The sequence below is a fragment of the Tarenaya hassleriana genome, unplaced genomic scaffold (assembly GCF_000463585.1).
Source record: "Tarenaya hassleriana unplaced genomic scaffold, ASM46358v1 Cleome12, whole genome shotgun sequence".
In the NCBI taxonomy this organism is placed as follows: domain Eukaryota; kingdom Viridiplantae; phylum Streptophyta; class Magnoliopsida; order Brassicales; family Cleomaceae; genus Tarenaya; species Tarenaya hassleriana.
In genome coordinates, this window is record NW_010962392.1 from 3,182,898 (window position 1) to 3,203,723 (window position 20,826).

The 20,826-nt window shown below is 36.8% G+C and overlaps 8 protein-coding genes across 10 annotated transcripts in view; 2 read left to right on the forward strand and 6 right to left on the reverse strand.

The window, feature by feature from the left end:
- LOC104806834 (malate dehydrogenase, cytoplasmic) overlaps positions 1 to 1,098 on the forward strand; it is a 2,876-nt gene extending 1,778 nt beyond the window's left edge. For all 3 annotated transcript variants that reach the window (XM_010531917.1, XM_010531918.1, XM_010531916.2), the window contains 3 exons: positions 28 to 138; positions 253 to 364; positions 744 to 1,098. In XM_010531917.1, the coding sequence (XP_010530219.1) occupies positions 28 to 138; positions 253 to 364; positions 744 to 850 (330 nt within the window). In that variant the 3' untranslated portion in view covers positions 851 to 1,098. The remainder of the gene's footprint in view (positions 1 to 27; positions 139 to 252; positions 365 to 743) is intronic.
- A 1,818-nt stretch (positions 1,099 to 2,916) lies between these two features.
- Positions 2,917 to 5,907, reverse strand: LOC104807029 (IAA-amino acid hydrolase ILR1-like 6; the record flags this gene model as incomplete). The annotated part of the gene is made up of 5 exons (XM_010532139.1): positions 2,917 to 3,442; positions 3,752 to 3,880; positions 3,970 to 4,278; positions 4,717 to 4,842; positions 5,893 to 5,907. Coding segments are annotated over 5 exons (945 nt in total), but the record flags the coding sequence as incomplete, so codon positions are not given.
- A 2-nt stretch (positions 5,908 to 5,909) lies between these two features.
- On the reverse strand, positions 5,910 to 6,561 carry LOC104806835 (IAA-amino acid hydrolase ILR1-like 6; the record flags this gene model as incomplete). Its single annotated transcript, XM_010531919.2, has 1 exon — positions 5,910 to 6,561. A coding segment is annotated over exon 1 (513 nt), but the record flags the coding sequence as incomplete, so codon positions are not given.
- Positions 6,562 to 11,293: 4,732 nt separating this feature from the next.
- Positions 11,294 to 13,023, reverse strand: LOC104806837 (probable methyltransferase PMT25). The gene is made up of 5 exons (XM_010531920.1): positions 12,900 to 13,023; positions 12,635 to 12,809; positions 12,244 to 12,513; positions 11,965 to 12,159; positions 11,294 to 11,848 (listed from the first exon to the last, which is right to left on the reverse strand). Exons 2-5 carry the CDS (start codon positions 12,805 to 12,807, stop codon positions 11,620 to 11,622), a joined length of 867 nt encoding a protein of 288 aa, XP_010530222.1. The 5' UTR covers positions 12,808 to 12,809; positions 12,900 to 13,023; the 3' UTR covers positions 11,294 to 11,619.
- Positions 13,024 to 13,630: 607 nt separating this feature from the next.
- Positions 13,631 to 15,363, reverse strand: LOC104806838 (probable methyltransferase PMT25; the record flags this gene model as incomplete). Its single annotated transcript, XM_010531921.2, has 5 exons — positions 13,631 to 14,185; positions 14,302 to 14,496; positions 14,581 to 14,850; positions 14,972 to 15,146; positions 15,237 to 15,363. Coding segments are annotated over 5 exons (996 nt in total), but the record flags the coding sequence as incomplete, so codon positions are not given.
- Positions 15,364 to 15,967: 604 nt separating this feature from the next.
- On the reverse strand, positions 15,968 to 16,837 carry LOC104806839 (probable methyltransferase PMT24). Its single transcript, XM_010531922.1, has 2 exons — positions 16,639 to 16,837; positions 15,968 to 16,522 (listed from the first exon to the last, which is right to left on the reverse strand). Exons 1-2 carry the CDS (start codon positions 16,794 to 16,796, stop codon positions 16,294 to 16,296), a joined length of 387 nt encoding a protein of 128 aa, XP_010530224.1. The 5' UTR covers positions 16,797 to 16,837; the 3' UTR covers positions 15,968 to 16,293.
- Positions 16,838 to 16,879: 42 nt separating this feature from the next.
- Positions 16,880 to 18,667, forward strand: LOC104806840 (AAA-ATPase At1g43910-like). The gene is made up of 3 exons (XM_010531924.2): positions 16,880 to 17,321; positions 17,534 to 18,101; positions 18,199 to 18,667. The coding sequence occupies exons 1-3, from the start codon at positions 16,888 to 16,890 to the stop codon at positions 18,643 to 18,645; spliced, it is 1,449 nt and encodes a 482-aa protein (XP_010530226.1). The 5' UTR covers positions 16,880 to 16,887; the 3' UTR covers positions 18,646 to 18,667.
- Positions 18,668 to 18,790: 123 nt separating this feature from the next.
- LOC104806841 (ras-related protein RABC1) lies at positions 18,791 to 20,826 on the reverse strand. Its single transcript, XM_010531925.2, has 7 exons — positions 20,713 to 20,826; positions 20,385 to 20,534; positions 20,229 to 20,297; positions 20,019 to 20,084; positions 19,763 to 19,884; positions 19,507 to 19,635; positions 18,791 to 19,034 (listed from the first exon to the last, which is right to left on the reverse strand). The coding sequence occupies exons 2-7, from the start codon at positions 20,518 to 20,520 to the stop codon at positions 18,918 to 18,920; spliced, it is 639 nt and encodes a 212-aa protein (XP_010530227.1). The 5' UTR covers positions 20,521 to 20,534; positions 20,713 to 20,826; the 3' UTR covers positions 18,791 to 18,917.

Here is a 20,826-nt window from a genome sequence, read left to right on the forward strand (position 1 = left end):
AGGCAATAACAGGTCTGTGATGCCCTGGTTCAGCAACGTGGTGCAGCTGTTATAAAAGCCAGGAAGCAGTCAAGTGCTTTATCCGCTGCTAGTGCAGCTTGTGACCATATTCGTGATTGGGTTCTGGGAATCCCCAAGGTTTGGTCATAAACTTATGTACAAATCAATATAATATCACATCTTTCATCTCCAACTTCTTTTTTTTTCTATATAACTTCATTAAAAAAATTGTCCCACGTTGTTCATTGTTAGGGAACTTGGGTCTCCATGGGCGTCTGCTCTGATGGCTCTTACGGGATCCCGCCCGGACTCATCTACTCCTTCCCTGTTACTTGCGAGAAAGGCGAGTGGAAAATCATCCAAGGTACGCCCTTTGATATCGGATAGAGATTTATTTCATGGAGTTTTCCACCAAATTCAGGGTGAATAGTATAGCATAGTTTTTTTTTCCAGCATTTGGTGGCGCTATCTAAACGTTCTCATGAAAAAGACTCGAATTATCCAGAATAAGGTTTATGATTTGCTTTTTAGAACTAGCTCGAATTCAATGAGAAGCCTCGAGATTGTCCTATTACAAGGCTTTATATATACATTTGCACGATCTCATATACCAATATACCTACACATGTTTCGGTTGCAAATTATTTCAAAGTCTAATAACACGACGGGATTGTCCTTTTCGTTCGTATTAGTTCTGATCCGACGGACCGGACCGTGTAAATCACATGTGCTAATTGTTGCAGGACTCAGGATAGACGAGTTTTCAAGGTCGAAAATGGATGAGACCGCGAGAGAGCTCGTTGAAGAGAAGGCTTTGGCTTATTCCTGTCTCAATGTCTCAGACCGGTGAAGAGTAATTGCTCAAATTACTGTCATTCCAATGAAGTACGAAGGAGAATCACAGTTTGTGAATATTGTATTCAAATTTGTTTCATGTGGGCGGTCTGAAACAATTTAGTATTTATGATGTTTGATTTTACAAAAAAAAAAAAAGAATTTATGTTTATGTATAAATCACCTGATTTTAACAAGAAAATTGTATATTGAATAGGGTATTCCACCGTTCTATTGTCATTATTCAGACCAAAATCAAAACCATATTAATTGTTTTCCCCCTTAGATTGTGTGATTTGAAAGTGTATATTAGAAATTTAGAATTATGAGAAATATAAGTCTAATAAAAGACACGGAAAATATGCACGTATTTTGTTGTGTTTTGATATACATACACGTATTTCGTTTAATAAATATAAATTGTCCCACATCGAGAGATTTGAAAATTGTCTAGCATAATTTAAATACCACAACGACCAAACTATATTGCCGAGCCTGGTAACGCGGGCTTGTAACCTAAGTGGGGGCATTAAAGCGATGGAACGTCGGGTCGGATTATTGGGCCGGGCTTCGGCATGGGCTACTTACTGGGCCGCCCGTTCCAAGCCAGGAGTTGAGACACGTGTCTTGAGCGAAAGCTCTGGGTCACGTGGCTTCTAGAGTGGAGGGCACAGCGTGAGGCTGGTTTCACAGAGCAGCGACCACCTCCCGCTCTTGACGGTGGAAGGATCACGGTCCGAAGCTTTCCGAGCCCACTATGACCCATTGGTCCGCCCTCGATTGGACCATCGTTTTTTTTAAATATTTTATGTTGAATTTTCTTTATTCTTCTCCTTTTTTTTTTTTGGATTATGAATGTAAGATATCGAATTTTATCTATATCTGCCATCTTGTTGATTTTGATTCATTTTTTAGATGAAACGAAAATTTTCAATCAAAATTCTCAAACATTGCATAAATATAAAAGGATTATCACAAAAAAATTAAAATTTTAAATTTCGCAAATAAATAAACCTATTTTAAATTTTTATATATCCACATCAGCACGTGTAAAAATATCATGTCACCATAAAATTAAGAAAAAATACCACATCATCGATTTTGATTTAAAATAAATATAAATATTAAGAAAATAGAAAATTAAAAAATGCATGCATACATACATATATATATATATATATATATATATATGCACAGCACATGTATACATACTTACACGCACATATATAATATTAATAGATATGCAAGACTGCAAATACGAGAATATCGTACTATAAAAAATCAGTTATAAATAATATCGGCATATTCTTATTTATCACTAAACGCCCAAAACTCATTATGAAAAACAAGGTATGCCTTCGCGGGAGGAGATGGCGGAGGCTAGGGTTTCGATCTGGTTCTGCATCTCCTTTTTCTCTCTCATGACGCTAGCGAATCGAAGGAGAACGTCTCCACGCGCGCTTGGGCAGGGCAACTTCAGTGACGATTCGTCTCCTCGAGGACAAATACCCAGATCTTGTACGATGAAACTTCATTGTTTATCATATGTATATGAGTTTCACGAGGAACATGATTGAATCTTGACGAATATTCTTTTATTCAATAGGTCATCTACACCGATGTCGCTTTAGACCCGTACTCATCCGATGGGCATGATGGGATAGTTAGATGTTGTTAGTCCCGGTGATATGATGGACGCGCGAGTAGGCGCTATTCGGGCTGGCTTTCAACATGTTTCCATCATGTCCTACACGGCCAAGTATTGCAAAAGGATCTAATCTTTTGTCGGAATTCAATTTAGTTTAGAAAGAATTGTTCTTCATCTCTTCTAACGATTATGGCAACAGGTACGCAAGTTCATTCTCTGGCCCTTTCCGTGAATCGCTCGACTCGAATCCGCGTTTCGGGGACAAGAAAACGTAAATAACCAACAACCCGCATGGTTATCGATACTCGTTTTTGTTCTTGTCCCGCTCATTTTGCTCGGCCGATGACAGTTATCAGATCGATGAACCCGGCAAATTACAGAGAGGCTTTTGGTCGAGGCACGTGAAGATGAGGAGGCTTTGATAGAGGATAACATCGCAAAACAAAACGGATTTCAATTTACATTGTACTCTATGGATTTTGATTTTGGTTCTCAATAATTCTATGTTGTAAGAAATATATTGACTTGGCTTGTGTAATTTATCAAATAATGATTTCTATAACGCCAAAGATAAAAACATCAGGACCTATATATCTATGTACGGTCGTTCAAGTATCTCTCAGCCACGGCGGCGTGGATGGCGGCTCCGATGGGCAATGCTTCTTCGTCGATCATGAAATGCGGGGAATGTCCGATATGGACCGACCCGAGTTCTTCGTTCCTGATACCGATGAAGTAGAAAGCAGAGGGTACGACCTCCGAGTAGAAGGCGAAATCCTCTGCTCCCATCATCTGTGGAGCCTCTGTGAAGTAGCTTTCCCCGAGCAAATCCACCGTCGTTTTCTTCACGTGTTGGTACATCTCGTCGTCGTTTATCGTTGGCGGGTAAATCGAGCTCTGGTTCTCGAAAAAATTCACTGTGGCTTTGCATCCGAAGACTCCAACTTGTTCTACCGTCACCTGTCGGAACGACAGAATGAAAACGTTTTCATTGAATTCAATTCATTACATGTTATTTGGGTTTGCATATAGCGGTCGGCTATCCAAAATCTTGTTGGGTTTTGGACTGAACCGGTCTACCAGCTTAAACGAGAGAGAAAAACTAAACCAGACCGGTTTTTCGGGTTAAGAAGTTGTTTGGTTTTTGGATAGAACAGGTGGTGTCAATTATGACGGTGAAGTTTAGATGATAGGGAGACTAAAAATTGCTCTGTTTAGAATGAAAACCGAACCCGAACCGAATTAAACCGAAACCGAAGTTATACTGACCTCTTGAATACGCTTCATGAGGTGGTAGAAGCTTGCATTGGAGAAAGCTCTGAAAGTGCCGCTGAGAACCACTCTCTCCGGCGGTGCCTCGAGGCTATGGCCGCCGTCGAATGACGTCACCGACACAACCTACGAAGAACCAAAAATAAAATAAATAATTTTAGTTACTATATTATTCGTTCCATATTAATTTTTACATGTCTTCAGTTTTTATGAACCAGAGCATCGAGAGGACTGGCTTCGCGCGAAACGATGCCCTGCAAGCTGATGACGGCGGCGGAGGCGGCTACGATCAGATCGTCGGAGCCACCACCGCCATCGCCGTTCTCCGTCGTGATAACTGCCCGGAAAAACCCACATCCGGCGAGCAAAGGACCGCTCCTGGAGCCGATCACACCAGTCGGATGGTTGTGGGACACGTGTACGGCGAAGATTGCCTCCACGTCGTCGAGAGCTCCGTCTCCGATCATCTTCTTGGCGCCGTTCCCGGCTTCCTCCGCCGGCTGAAAGATCAGAACCACTGTTCCCTGTAATAATTAATTGTAACACTTCGAAATTATTCATTATTAATGGCAATTGTCACATTATCGAAAAACGATGAAACAACTTTATTAATTTTACTCTTTTTTCCGACATGGAAAGGGACAACGTTAATTACGCAACAAATTCAATAAATGCTTGTAGTACCCTAATTATTCTCATTACAAACCATAATGCTTAAGCCAAGAAAACCAAAGACCCACCAAGATAGAAAATTAAAAATCTTGTCTTGAAAAAGATGACATCTTTACATAACCCACCATAAATCAGCAATTAAGAAAAAAAAATAATCAAATCAAAGTTATCCACTTTTATATGCACACCCAAGTCTTGGTTTATCAAAACCTAATTACAATCCAATTTAAGAACATAAAAGATATTGGCCGCACCAAGAATGTGAGATCCATCCAAAGTTTTACAATTACCTTGAGAAGATGCCCTCGAGTTTTAAGTATATTGGCCGCACCAAGAAGCATAGCCACATGGGCGTCATGGCCACAAGCATGCATTTTGCCCTGCACTTTGCTTTTGTGCTCCCACTCAACCGCTTCCTGTATCCACACACGCTATACGACATTAAATGGAATTCGGGATAATGGACCACCACCTACCATATCTAGATACCCTTTTTTAGTTTTTGTTTTATGGTAACTAATGTGAGATCCATCCAAAGTTTTCTTATCGGGAAAGGTTAGACATATACATGTGTGTCTGTATTTGAGACGAATTCAATACATATGCATTGTTAAGGACGGATTTTTTGTAGCATAATTTGAATACCCGACAGTTCAAAACTGAGTATTTGTCTTGGTATTGATATTTTTCAATATATAATCTATAGTTATCATTGAGATATCTAATATTGTAGAGAATCCTATGTTGTGTAGATGCCAATAAAGGATGTATAACTTCCCCAAAAGGAAAGTGTTTCCAAAAATGGGTTGTGAAATATTCATGTTCATGTCACATGGGAAAAAAGAACAAAAGTCGCGGAATGAGAAACATTATCATCTGCATACTTGGATTTGTCTATCTTTTATAAAACTTCCGAAAATTCCAAATAAATACGTCAATTTGTTTTAAAAAAACGCTTAAACATGAATTTGTTAACTCCTAAAAAATATATCAATTTGCGAAATTCTCCCAAATTCCTACGCTCTCCTAATTCAGTAACAAATTCCGATCATAAATGCTGAGAGGCTTGCCGAAAAATTTATGTCTGTCATATAAATATCATGTCATAAAAAAATACCACGTCAGTACGTAAAAAATTAAAACGCAGTCTTGTACGTAATACATACATATATATATATATATATAATACAGTCTTGTACGTATACATATATATAAATATAATAGTCTTTATCTGAGCTTTCGAGAAACGTCGGTAAAACCTAATAACCTAATTCCAGACTTGAACAAAATCTCCAGAGAAGATGAATTGCATATTCAACAGAACATGATCGTAATATACACAAACACATACATGTCTATATGTGTACTATATAATTATATTCAGATTGAAAAAGGAATCTTTTTTGCTGGGATGTGAAAATTTTTTTTTCTGAAGAAATAGTAGAAGGGTTGGAAAAAATATTTACTTGGATGGGAAGTTTCCGGATCCGACCCAAGCCCGGATACCCGTTTTCGCCAGCGGGTATTTGTACGGAATACCTAACCGATCCAACTCGTACCGAACGAGCCGACTCGTCTCGTACTCCTCGAACGCGAGCTCCGGGTTCTCATGGATCCTCCTCCTCACGCGCTTCACCCACTCCACGTTCTCCGGCTTGAAAGCCAACTGGAGAACCTCCTCGGAGCAGACACGTGTCCAAACCCGACACGCCGACGACCCAACCGGACTCACCGGAGACGGAGAGCTCGCAGACCGGTTCCTCGATGATGTCGGCGGCGTCGACGACCGGAGGAAGAGATTCTCCGGTGGGTTTGTGTATTTGACTCCGGCGAGCAAGGGCAAGTCGGCAACGATGGTGTCGTCTCCAGCGGCGACGGTGAGGATTAGGGTTACGGAGACGATGATGATCGAAGGGTTAAGGTTGCAGGGATTGTCCATCATCATGGTTGAGAACTCGAGGGAGAGAGAGAGAGATTTGTGTGTACGTGTTACCATTTGGACATGTGGGGATTAAAAAAAGAGAGAGAATTGAATCACGTGGGTGAATTATTAATGGTCGATCAAAGCTTAGAAGGCGTCGAATAGCAGCGAATGAAGGGACCCACCTCCACCTTGTTCTTCAAATCTCCATTATCTCATGCATTAGTCTCTTTTGATCCCTCGCTTTATATTTTCTCCTTATAAACAGCGACTACGGATATTTCAATGTTATATAAATTAATTAGATGAAACAATTATAAATGTATATATGTTGTATTTTATTTTAGCAAAACTATATGATTATCAACACTTTTGTTAATGTCTCTTCATTATATTTCTTTTGTCATTATTGATCAACTTGATAAGGATATTGGAACCAAACGTATCCAAACATAATCCACAACCGCCTCCTTTCTCTTGGAAAAAAAAGAAATTTTATTGTTTTATTTTGAATTAAATAAAAGACAGAATAGATATATTCACTAAAAATATATATCATAAAATTTTAAAAATACATTTTAAAACTCAATTACCCAAGCATGCAAATAAATCTCAAATCTCCAAAACATGCAAAAAAGTCCTTAAATTTTGAAACGTTATCCAATTTAAACTCACTCGTCAATAGATCCAAATAAAACATAATAAAAATTAAAAAATATAATAATTATAGTAGAGCTATATATTGTTTAAATAAGTTATGATAATTTATTATTAGAAGATCTAAGGAATTGATATCTTAAATATTGCACAATCTTGTCTTTGATTTCACATTCAAATAAGCAAACATATTTATCATCATGAATTTGAAGAGCTTTATTGATATTTATGCAGAACAGTATTTATATATTGATTTGAAAGTTTTATAGATTTTTATATATTTTTGTGAAATATTTTCAGTTAATTAGTTGGATGAGAAGGCAGGTCGAAGAGTACCTCGTACTATTTCCCTATGTTGATTTTTTTTTTCACAACTTTATAATAAATAAATAAGGACAAAATTGGTGGACACGTCGATACTTTTCGTCATCAAATTGAAATGAGCTAATTAATTAGTGGTGTGAAAGTTTATCATCTCTCTCGTCAAACTCAGTCAATTATAAATTAATTTACAAACATCTCAAAATAAATTTGTTTATGATAATTATAAAAATAATTGTGAATAATATAAATTGTTAGTCTATCAAAACGTTAAGATTTGTATTTGTATTTTGTTTTTAGTATTGAAGTTATATTTTGAAATTAAATTTATTTTTATCTTCTGATTAATCAAATAATAAAACATTAAAATCAACTATTTTAAATGTATCATGTTTTCCCAAAAAAATTGACTTTTTATAAACTCAAATTGTCATATTTTAATTATTTTAAATCTGTAAACTTAAAAGTTCCATTGATGCAGTTCTTCAAATATTGTAAATTAATTCTTTCAATCCATAAACACTTAAATTCTCCAAATTTATTTAATCAGAAATAGAAATTAATATATTATAATTTAATAATTATGAATATTTATTCATAAACAATAGTTAAGAGTTAGGATGGTAAGAAACATTCGGCATTCAATTTTCAAAACTACCTAGAATCTATGACCTACGAGAATGCCCTAATCTTTAAGGCAAAGAATTGTCCAGATAAAATCCTAAACCCTTTTGTTTGTTTAAATTAAAAAATATATATAAATTTAATATTTGTTTTTTATGTAAATTAGAATTAAAGTGAAATTAAATATATTTTCAAACTAATTCAATCTAAACAGTTGTTTAAATAATATTTTTTAGCAATCAATTAATTAAATTTGAAGTGAATATATAAAATAATCCAATATAAAAGGTATGTTTAAAAAATATTCCAAAGCTCAAACTTATGTAAAATCTGAATTGAGAATTTTTTTTATAAAACAAAATATCTAGATTAAAAATAAGCGAAACAAAAAATAATAAAACCTAACATATCTATCATAGGTGAGATTGTAATAAATTACTATGGAGCATAATATATTTCTATGTGAGCTTAGTGAGCAAAATCTAACTATTTTTCTAATTATCACCAACTAATTTATAAATTTAATGAAAGGATAAGAAAAATATACCAAACTCTAATTAACAGAGAAAATTAAATTAATAAAAAATGATGAAAAGGCAAATAAATATAGGGTGGAGGAAAGTGATTCATGAAGGCGATAGAAAATGACTCGTGAACAAATAAAAAAAATTGTTTATTTTTTCAAAATTTAACAAAGAAGAGCATTTTTTTTATTCACAACTTGTAAAGGAATTTTCTAAAATAATAAAATATTTTAGAAATAAATAAAAATGGAAAAGACTGCAATAACCTTTTTTATGAGTTGATATGCATTCTTTTGTAACTGTACCACCAAACACAAGATACCGGGGAAAAAAGAAAAAGGTAAAAAATTAAAATATAAAATAGTACAAAATCTTATTTTCGTTGTAAATGAATCGTTTAAATATTTAAAAGTATTACTGTCATTAAGTGACAGTTGTTCACCGGACTCATGGCTAGGGTGTAAAACAAGTCCTATTAAAACGGGTCACACGAGCCAACTCATCACGAGTCAGACTCGTAGCGAGTTAGTTTGGTGAGCTCACGCGCTGATTCAACAACTGAAAAAAAAAATTTATATATATTTTTTCATTTTTATTATTTTTTATATATTTTTAAATATTTTATATAAAAATATATTTTTATTAGATATTTTGTTTAAAATTTTAATTTTTTTGTTATATTTATAATATTTTTAAATATTTATAATATTTTAATATTTAAATTTTATTTTTTAAAGTTAAAAATTTGGTTCGTAAACCAGTTCGTTTGGCTCGCGAGTTAAGACGATTTGGGTTGGACTAATCAATTTTTAACTCGTTAAAAAAACGGATCGGATTTGACTGAACTAAAATATTTCCCGATCGGAACGGATTGTGTTGGGCCAGATCGGACCAATCCGTTTTTACACCCTTACTCATGATGATGACCACTTAATAATGACTATGCTAAAATGTATTCTAGTATATGAATTTCGGGTGAAGGTGTTAGACCAACGAGATTTATCTAATTAAATAAACAAGAATGTTAATAATTACGGTAAGCATAATCATTAGGACGGTTTGAAAAATCAATAAAACAAAACGTGCAATATTATTATTGCTTTGCATAATATCATATGTACAATTGAGAATTAAGATTCCACCACCATTGGACCCACCACCGTCTCGTCCGCATCAAATCCAACCACTGATCCAACACGTGCAAATTGCATCATACTATATACCTATATATATATATATATATATAGTAGCGGACCTAGGATATATTGTCAATAGGGGCAAACATAATTTTATTGAATGATAAAAATAATTTATCATGGGGTACCTAATAATTTTAATTAAAATCTTATAAATTTTACAAAGAAATTCTTATTTTTAATCAACCAAATGGGGCATGTACCCCACTCCTTTCAACATAGATCCGCCACTGCCACTGTGTATATATATATATTCTCGTGACTGTGTGTATGTATACGCGCTCGCTGATAATCCAACTTCCAAGTATCCAGCACCAGTAATGAGGGGTCCAACGTCTTTTATATTTTTTTTTGTTTTTTTTTTCGGTATCCGAACCAAAATCTAAATTAATCTCGAATTCAGGATCATTCATGTGATTTTAAATATATAAATCCTCTCTAAAGTTGAGATTCGACTTCGAGACTAAATTTGAATTCTTTTATAATTTTATTAAGGTGACGAAAACAATAACAAGCAAATGTTCCTTTTAGTAAGGAAAAAAACTTGTTTATTACGGTATCTTGTGGAATATAAATTATTTAATGTTATATCTATGATTAAATTAAAATAATTTGCACATATATTTGATTTTTGGTTTGGGAAAACACATATATATGTTATAAATTCTATGCACATAATCAATTTGAGTCTCGTGATGATCGTTGGTAAATAGGGTCTCTTAATGATGTATAGATACGTGTAGATTAATAAAAGAAATCTAAAATTAAGATTTAATACATGAAAATTTTAGTAATAAGATTTGAATTAATAAAATTTAATTTATATGAAATAAAATGTTTTTATAATTTTTAAAAATATCAATATAATTTCTTTATTCGAAGAAAATTATGGATAATTTTTTAATTATTAATGTATAAAAAAAATTTATTTTTGTTAGACAAGATTATAAAATTATAAAATTAAAATTAAAATTCGATTTACTAATGTGACTTAAATCATTTTAATTCAAAAAACCTTTTTGTTTTTGTGTAATAGAGACTTTCACATATAGTTAAAAATTGAAAAAAAAATTAAAAATACCGAATAAATAAATTTTTAATTTGATAATATAATACCTAAATATTGAAAGATGCCAAATTAATATCTCAACTTCTGGAATTAAATGCAATTCTCAACCAAAACCCTATCTGAGTTTGTTCAAAAATGGCTAAATCGATTTTGTTTTAGATTGGAAATTACTCTCATTTTCAGGAATTTAGATATTAATTTGAGAAATTTTAACATTGTTATATTATATTGTCACCGGTTCCATATCGAATGTAGTGTGCAATTGCTTGAGTCTTGAGACAAACCATGTTTCAGCTACTTTTTGAAACCTGAATTCTATTACATGTTTTGCACTCTTAACCTAGTTTCCACTGTCTTTTCATCATTTGCATCTATAACGAATCAAACTTGATGAACTTCTTTAACTTGTATTTTTTTTTTCTTCACATTTTCTCTCTATTCATTTATATATGATCTAAAGTGATTGTATTTCCAAACCCGTTTTCTTCTTCTCTTTATCAGTGCTTTAACAAAGTATAAAGAGATCACAAAAAATCCAAGTAGTCAAGCTATATATGCCTTAATAATGATCCGTAAAAATCGTTCATTAGAATCATTACTAACAATCTGTCTTCCACTAAATTCATACAAAAAATCCAAAAATATCTTACGAGTTTTCATATGGATGGAGAGATACAAAGCAAGCTTCTTTTTGACTTCTACACTTTCATGGGTGAATTATGTATACAATTTCCTTCAGATTGCAAGTGGATAAAGAATCTTACCTATGGAAAAGTGACAACCAATTTGATGATGTTCTTGAAGAACCAACTTACCAAACTGTGTAATAACCAATGGAATGGTTTTGAGTGAAGGAAGAGTTGCTGGCGATCCTCTGCTTGTTAGGCGATCGCCGATTTTATTGTCTCGGCCTCTTTGGGGCGCCAAAACGTCTTCTGAACCGAAAGCAGACCCTCGTTGTCTTTTGAGTACGTCATTCTTACTTCCCATTTCATCGATTTCGCCATCCTTTCGACTTCCCCTACTGTTTCAACATCATCTCTAACGATGAACGTTCCCTGTGGCCGGAGAATCCTATCGACTTCAGCCATAACCGATATCAAATTGCACCTGCCATGCGAGAAAAGGGTCAAGACATGGCATGAGATCAGAGAACGGATATTAAGGATCGAGAGAACCAGTTTGAAATCTTGAATATAAATGAGACGTGTAGTTTACATGTATACCTCTTCTTCAGGGCAGAGAAAAGATGATCGGCGTGAAGAAGGTCGTAAGTTCGGGGGTAAGTGTTGAATGACTCACACCAGTCGTGATACATTCCGAACAAACCACGTTCATATATTATCGGAAGTGTATCTGCTGAGTCAATGGGGACAACATTCATCACCCACAATTTCAGATCCTTCAGCGCAGCAGCAAATCTGGTAAGAGAGACATACTTTTAAATCGAAAAGGAAGAGACGCTCATGGAAAAATGGAAGGTGAGAAATAATGGAAAAGCTTACCCTCCATAGACAGCTCTCATGTCCATGACATTTCTCACGGAAGACCAATCAATTCCCATACCGTTGAGGTATGATTTTGAAACAATCGTCTTCCAGCGTTCGTAATCAGTGTTGAAATCCTCTTCTGCAGGTTTCCCGTAAACGCCTTCCTGAGAGCTCAACCACTCTGGAGCAGTCTCCAACCTTTGTGGCCACTGCTTAGGCCACACAGCTCCACGCTTCGATGAATCTTCTGGTACCTTGTGCATGCATGCCTCAAGTAGAACGTTCCTGAATAATACACGCGTGTTTAGATATTCTTGGTCAAACTGTGGCGGAAATGTAAGTTACTACTATTCTATTTATGTCACAATACGGAATACCAGAAAGAAATGAAAGATGTAAACAATACCAGGCTGCATTTGGATCATCGGACTCTTTGCAGAGCGGTGGCTTGTTTTGAGTTCTTTTATTGTAGCACCGATTTGATGTTGGCTTCTGGAATACGGCAGCACCGACCTCATTCAGTTTGTCTTTCTTGATGGTCACTAGCTTCCAGCACATCGCTTTTGTCAGCTCTGACATTGCTACAAGACGAAAGAGGCAACTCAGGAGTTAGCATCAATTTGCCGAAAGCTTATTCATATGATGATCAAATACGCGAGAAGAATTTAAACCTTTCCATATCCCAGAATCTTCTTCATTCTTCCGGTAAACTGGAGTAGCCGACCATACAAAGTAACCACCAGGCCTCAACAATCGGTTCAGTTCCAGAAGAAGTTTACCACCTTCAGTTGAGACCAAAAGAAAAGTTATTTCATACAAGCAAGGAGGAAAATATTAATGATAAATAAACATTACAAACCGAATAAATAAATTTTTAATTTGATAATATAATACCTAAATATTGAAAGATGCCAAATTAATATCTCAACTTCTGGAATTAAATGCAATTCTCAACCAAAACCCTATCTGAGTTTGTTCAAAAATGGCTAAATCGATTTTGTTTTAGATTGGAAATTACTCTCATTTTCAGGAATTTAGATATTAATTTGAGAAATTTTAACATTGTTATATTATATTGTCACCGGTTCCATATCGAATGTAGTGTGCAATTGCTTGAGTCTTGAGACAAACCATGTTTCAGCTACTTTTTGAAACCTGAATTCTATTACATGTTTTGCACTCTTAACCTAGTTTCCACTGTCTTTTCATCATTTGCATCTATAACGAATCAAACTTGATGAACTTCTTTAACTTGTATTTTTTTTTTCTTCACATTTTCTCTCTATTCATTTATATATGATCTAAAGTGATTGTATTTCCAAACCCGTTTTCTTCTTCTCTTTATCAGTGCTTTAACAAAGTATAAAGAGATCACAAAAAATCCAAGTAGTCAAGCTATATATGCCTTAATAATGATCCGTAAAAATCGTTCATTAGAATCATTACTAACAATCTGTCTTCCACTAAATTCATACAAAAAATCCAAAAATATCTTACGAGTTTTCATATGGATGGAGAGATACAAAGCAAGCTTCTTTTTGACTTCTACACTTTCATGGGTGAATTATGTATACAATTTCCTTCAGATTGCAAGTGGATAAAGAATCTTACCTATGGAAAAGTGACAACCAATTTGATGATGTTCTTGAAGAACCAACTTACCAAACTGTGTAATAACCAATGGAATGGTTTTGAGTGAAGGAAGAGTTGCTGGCGATCCTCTGCTTGTTAGGCGATCGCCGATTTTATTGTCTCGGCCTCTTTGGGGCGCCAAAACGTCTTCTGAACCGAAAGCAGACCCTCGTTGTCTTTTGAGTACGTCATTCTTACTTCCCATTTCATCGATTTCGCCATCCTTTCGACTTCCCCTACTGTTTCAACATCATCTCTAACGATGAACGTTCCCTGTGGCCGGAGAATCCTATCGACTTCAGCCATAACCGATATCAAATTGCACCTGCCATGCGAGAAAAGGGTCAAGACATGGCATGAGATCAGAGAACGGATATTAAGGATCGAGAGAACCAGTTTGAAATCTTGAATATAAATGAGACGTGTAGTTTACATGTATACCTCTTCTTCAGGGCAGAGAAAAGATGATCGGCGTGAAGAAGGTCGTAAGTTCGGGGGTAAGTGTTGAATGACTCACACCAGTCGTGATACATTCCGAACAAACCACGTTCATATATTATCGGAAGTGTATCTGCTGAGTCAATGGGGACAACATTCATCACCCACAATTTCAGATCCTTCAGCGCAGCAGCAAATCTGGTAAGAGAGACATACTTTTAAATCGAAAAGGAAGAGACGCTCATGGAAAAATGGAAGGTGAGAAATAATGGAAAAGCTTACCCTCCATAGACAGCTCTCATGTCCATGACATTTCTCACGGAAGACCAATCAATTCCCATACCGTTGAGGTATGATTTTGAAACAATCGTCTTCCAGCGTTCGTAATCAGTGTTGAAATCCTCTTCTGCAGGTTTCCCGTAAACGCCTTCCTGAGAGCTCAACCACTCTGGAGCAGTCTCCAACCTTTGTGGCCACTGCTTAGGCCACACAGCTCCACGCTTCGATGAATCTTCTGGTACCTTGTGCATGCATGCCTCAAGTAGAACGTTCCTGAATAATACACGCGTGTTTAGATATTCTTGGTCAAACTGTGGCGGAAATGTAAGTTACTACTATTCTATTTATGTCACAATACGGAATACCAGAAAGAAATGAAAGATGTAAACAATACCAGGCTGCATTTGGATCATCGGACTCTTTGCAGAGCGGTGGCTTGTTTTGAGTTCTTTTATTGTAGCACCGATTTGATGTTGGCTTCTGGAATACGGCAGCACCGACCTCATTCAGTTTGTCTTTCTTGATGGTCACTAGCTTCCAGCACATCGCTTTTGTCAGCTCTGACATTGCTACAAGACGAAAGAGGCAACTCAGGAGTTAGCATCAATTTGCCGAAAGCTTATTCATATGATGATCAAATACGCGAGAAGAATTTAAACCTTTCCATATCCCAGAATCTTCTTCATTCTTCCGGTAAACTGGAGTAGCCGACCATACAAAGTAACCACCAGGCCTCAACAATCGGTTCAGTTCCAGAAGAAGTTTACCACCTTCAGTTGAGACCAAAAGAAAAGTTATTTCATACAAGCAAGGAGGAAAATATTAATGATAAATAAACATTACAAACCGAATAAATAAATTTTTAATTTGATAATATAATACCTAAATATTGAAAGATGCCAAATTAATATCTCAACTTCTGGAATTAAATGCAATTCTCAACCAAAACCCTATCTGAGTTTGTTCAAAAATGGCTAAATCGATTTTGTTTTAGATTGGAAATTACTCTCATTTTCAGGAATTTAGATATTAATTTGAGAAATTTTAACATTGTTATATTATATTGTCACCGGTTCCATATCGAATGTAGTGTGCAATTGCTTGAGTCTTGAGACAAACCATGTTTCAGCTACTTTTTGAAACCTGAATTCTATTACATGTTTTGCACTCTTAACCTAGTTTCCACTGTCTTTTCATCATTTGCATCTATAACGAATCAAACTTGATGAACTTCTTTAACTTGTATTTTTTTTTTCTTCACATTTTCTCTCTATTCATTTATATATGATCTAAAGTGATTGTATTTCCAAACCCGTTTTCTTCTTCTCTTTATCAGTGCTTTAACAAAGTATAAAGAGATCACAAAAAATCCAAGTAGTCAAGCTATATATGCCTTAATAATGATCCGTAAAAATCGTTCATTAGAATCATTACTAACAATCTGTCTTCCACTAAATTCATACAAAAAATCCAAAAATATCTTACGAGTTTTCATATGGATGGAGAGATACAAAGCAAGCTTCTTTTTGACTTCTACACTTTCATGGGTGAATTATGTATACAATTTCCTTCAGATTGCAAGTGGATAAAGAATCTTACCTATGGAAAAGTGACAACCAATTTGATGATGTTCTTGAAGAACCAACTTACCAAACTGTGTAATAACCAATGGAATGGTTTTGAGTGAAGGAAGAGTTGCTGGCGATCCTCTGCTTGTTAGGCGATCGCCGATTTTATTGTCTCGGCCTCTTTGGGGCGCCAAAACGTCTTCTGAACCGAAAGCAGACCCTCGTTGTCTTTTGAGTACGTCATTCTTACTTCCCATTTCATCGATTTCGCCATCCTTTCGACTTCCCCTACTGTTTCAACATCATCTCTAACGATGAACGTTCCCTGTGGCCGGAGAATCCTATCGACTTCAGCCATAACCGATATCAAATTGCACCTGCCATGCGAGAAAAGGGTCAAGACATGGCATGAGATCAGAGAACGGATATTAAGGATCGAGAGAACCAGTTTGAAATCTTGAATATAAATGAGACGTGTAGTTTACATGTATACCTCTTCTTCAGGGCAGAGAAAAGATGATCGGCGTGAAGAAGGTCGTAAGTTCGGGGGTAAGTGTTGAATGACTCACACCAGTCGTGATACATTCCGAACAAACCACGTTCATATATTATCGGAAGTGTATCTGCTGAGTCAATGGGGACAACATTCATCACCCACAATTTCAGATCCTTCAGCGCAGCAGCAAATCTGGTAAGAGAGACATGAGAGAAAAAAAACTTGTTCGTTAAAAAAAAAAAGATCATGGCATCTTTATACAACCAAATTCCTTCCGTATCTGCGATCTTCTCTCTCTACACATCCTTCTCAGCGATCATGATGATCCTCCGGACGATCTTGAACGAGATTGTCCCGAACCCGATCCGGGAATACATTGCCGCAAAACTCTCGGAGGTATTCGCGTCGTATTTCCAGTCGTATTTCACGTTCGTGATCGAGCAGAGATGGGAGTTCTTCGAGAACCAGACGTTCCGTGCGGCGGAAGTTTATTTGCCGACCCGACTCGCCGGACTTTCCACCGGAAAACTGCTGGTGGGTTCGAGCAACCTCAACAATCTGGCCGCTTCTCCGATGCTCGGTATCCCCGTCGACACCAAGATCCTCGACGAGTTTGACGGGATTCCACTCGAGTGGACTCTTCATTCCGTCGAGACCAGGAAAAACCTCCCTGAGAAAAGGTACGTTCTTTATCCCCCTAACTTGTTTGGCTGGGCGGAAAGTGTGAGAAAGTGACGAGAAAATGAAGGTTTGTGAAAGAAAAGACGCTTTCTTGACCCCTCTATCTTGTTTGGTTGGATGGAAAGTGCGAGAAAATGACGACAAAACGTGATTATGTTTTAAAGTTCGAATCATTGAAGAACCTGAGGAAAGAGATCTTTTTTTGTGTCAGGTATTTCCATCTAACGTGCAAGAAAGAGTTTCGAGAGAAGATCGAGAGAGAATACTTCCCTTATTTTGCGAAACAAGCAAAGGAAATCATGAGCGGACGCGAGAAACTAAAGATCTACACTTACAGTCAAGAGCGTTCCACATGGGAAGCCGCCATTTTCGAGCACCACACGACCTTCGAGACTCTGGCCATTGAACCCGACCTCAAGACCGCCTTGCTGGAAGATCTCGATGCATTTTCTCGTGGAGAAGACTTCTTCAAGAGTGTAGGTCGTTCATGGAAGCGCGGTTATCTCCTCTATGGACCTCCCGGTACAGGAAAATCTTCCCTCGTGGCCGCCATTGCTAATCATATGAAGTATCATATCTATGATCTTCAGATTCAGAGCGTTCGGGACGATGCCGAGCTCAGAGAGATCCTCACATTGACCAAGAACCGGTCTATTTTGCTCATCGAGGACATTGATTGCAGCACCCACATTTCACGCAAGCGCGAAAGCATGAGCTTCGATGAGGAAGACGGCGAAAATTGGTGGAGGACGCACAATAAGAAGCATTTCGACATTGGGGTAAGCACCGGTTTACGTGCTGTCTGGTTCTGGAAACCGGAAACAAGGACTAAACCTCGGTTTCCTATGTTGTCTGACCATATGTGAATCTTGACAGGTTTCTCTGTCCGGACTGTTGAATTTCGTAGACGGGCTATGGTCGAGCTGCGGAGAAGAACGCATCATAATCTTTACGACGAACCACAAGGAGAAGCTTGACCCGGCATTGCTACGTCCAGGAAGAATGGACGTCCACATACTGATGAGCTATTGCACGCCCTTCGTGTTCAAGAAACTCGCGACTTTATACCTGAAAATAGATGGCCACGACCTCTTCGAACCCATCGGGAAGCTACTCGAGGAGGTGAATACGACTCCGGCCGAGGTCACACAACAGCTCATGGCAAGTAAGGAACCCGAGCTCGTGCTCAGAGGCCTTGTCGAGTTTCTTGCAGCAAAAAAGACGGAGAAAGAAGATGACAACAGAGAAGTAGAGATTGAAGAATATGATGAGAACAAAGAAGCTTTAGGAGGAGCAATTGCATTAGTACGTGAAGATTTGTGATCATTCTAAATAAGACCTGCTTTGTCTCTCTTTGCTCAATTTGATATGAATGAATGACCATTAGACCAAGATTAAAGAGAGAAAAACGTGACCCTTTAACGAGTTCGGACAGATCTCGCTCAAGATGATCATACACTGTTTAAAGTAAAAGGACAACACAAAATGATCATAAACCTGTCAGGAACCTGTTATAACCATAACACTTCCAAGTTAGTGTTGAGATTTACATCCAAGAAGAAGAAAGAAGCGTGTTTGTGTATAAAAGAAGAGGCCTAAGAAGAGCAGCAGTAGCCACTTGAAGAGCCACTGGTCTGTGCAGGGTTTTGTTTGAAAATGTTTTTCTTCACTCCCGACGATCCTTCTGCCAAAAGACTCGGCGTTTCCAGTATCTGCAGAATTTTCCAGCGATTAGAACAACCGGGTTTCGTGTCAAGAGCCCTTGAGGGAAAAAAAAGTTTCATAGTATGCTATGATCCGGTAAAAAAAAAACCCGGTTTTGGAATGAGGGTTTTGCCATTCATCAAGCTTCTGAATAAGCAAAGCCAGAGACTTTCAGCAAACCAAAGCCATATCAATTCCATGGTTTAGACTTTAGGTTTAGATCGTAAACACAAAATTTTCGAGTCGTAATAGATACCCTCATGCTAAAGATATGAAATTTAAATCTTGGCAATTGAAACCTTTTGAAGTTCGATCGTCTGTTTCTTTTTTACGGGAAGATGTTGAATTCAGATGCGCAAACCAAGAATGCAAATCCGAGCTCAATCTCGATGATTTTCGATGATAATTTAAGTACCAAGCAAATGGGGTTGCTGAACTTTTGAGAAGTAAAGAAGGAAAAGCTTGTGGGATTTGATGTACCTTAAGAACAAGCTCCTCGAAGCATTGCTCCACATTGACCCTTGTCTTTGCACTGCACTCTAGAAAGAGACATCCATATTCCCGAGCAAAGTCTATTCCCTCTTTTTTGGAGACAACCCTTTCACTCTCCTAGAAACAAGATCATTCCAGCATCATTGAAATGAAGAACATAATAACGGAAGTCTGATTCTATGGTCATCAGAGTTTGTGGATTATGGGAACTTGGAGTACATTAACATAAGGTGAATAATAATACCTTATCAACCTTGTTCCCAACAAGCATCTTGATGCAATCCTGATTGGTTGAGTAGAGGTCGATTTCCTTAGCCCATATATCCGACAGATTCGTGAATGTTTCTCGCCTGGTAACATCATACACTACGAATTCGCAAAAACGCCACAAAGTTACTTACATATGTGTAAACAGGAGAGCCTCTACAAAAGCTAAGCCGGTATGAAAGGATAAAATACATGAACGAAAGCTTCCAAAGAAGCAAGTTGAAGCAGCATACCCATGATTATACCCTGAGCTCCTCTGTAGTAGGAACTTGTTAGTGTCCTAAATCTCTCTTGCCCAGCTGAGTGATGAGAAACAGACATAATTCAATAAAATCCGACATGTTCATATAACAGAACACAGTGATCAGAACATCTTCCAGTATTCTGACATGATACTTGTCAATTCACGTGAACAACAAAGACAACCAGATTCGATCTCTTACCTGTGTCCCAAATTGCAAGCTTCAATTTCTTACCCTCAACAGTAAGATACTTCACCTTGAAATCCACACCTAAAGAAAGAGAAAGAGAATCAAAATCAAATCAAATGCGATGAATCACAGCCCTAATCATCAAAAACCTCCAATAATCAAACGTACCAATGGTGGGAGAAAGGTCATCAAAAGTATTGGACGTGAAACTCAATAGCAGAGAGCTCTTCCCAACACCGGAGTCCCCAATCAACAGAATCTTAAACAAGTAATCGAATTCGGGCACACCCGACGAAGAACCCATTGATTCGCGCCAACCTTTTTCCGCGAAAGCCCAAAAAATCCAGGAGAAAAAGGTAAAAAAAAAAAATCTCAAATTTGCATAAGCCCAGATAAAAAAAACCACAAAACTTGTAGAAAAAATCAAGACAAATGCTCAAAGATCCTCGAAATATAAATTCCAAAGTCTACCAGAGAAAATCTAGGAGAAGCTTACGTCTATGGAGATCTACGAAGAGAGTAAACCCAAAACAGTAAAGAACAGAGAAGAAGAAAATGGAGATCCGAAGAAAGCTCGAAAGAGTTGTTCGTATTTACAAGGGAACGGTGC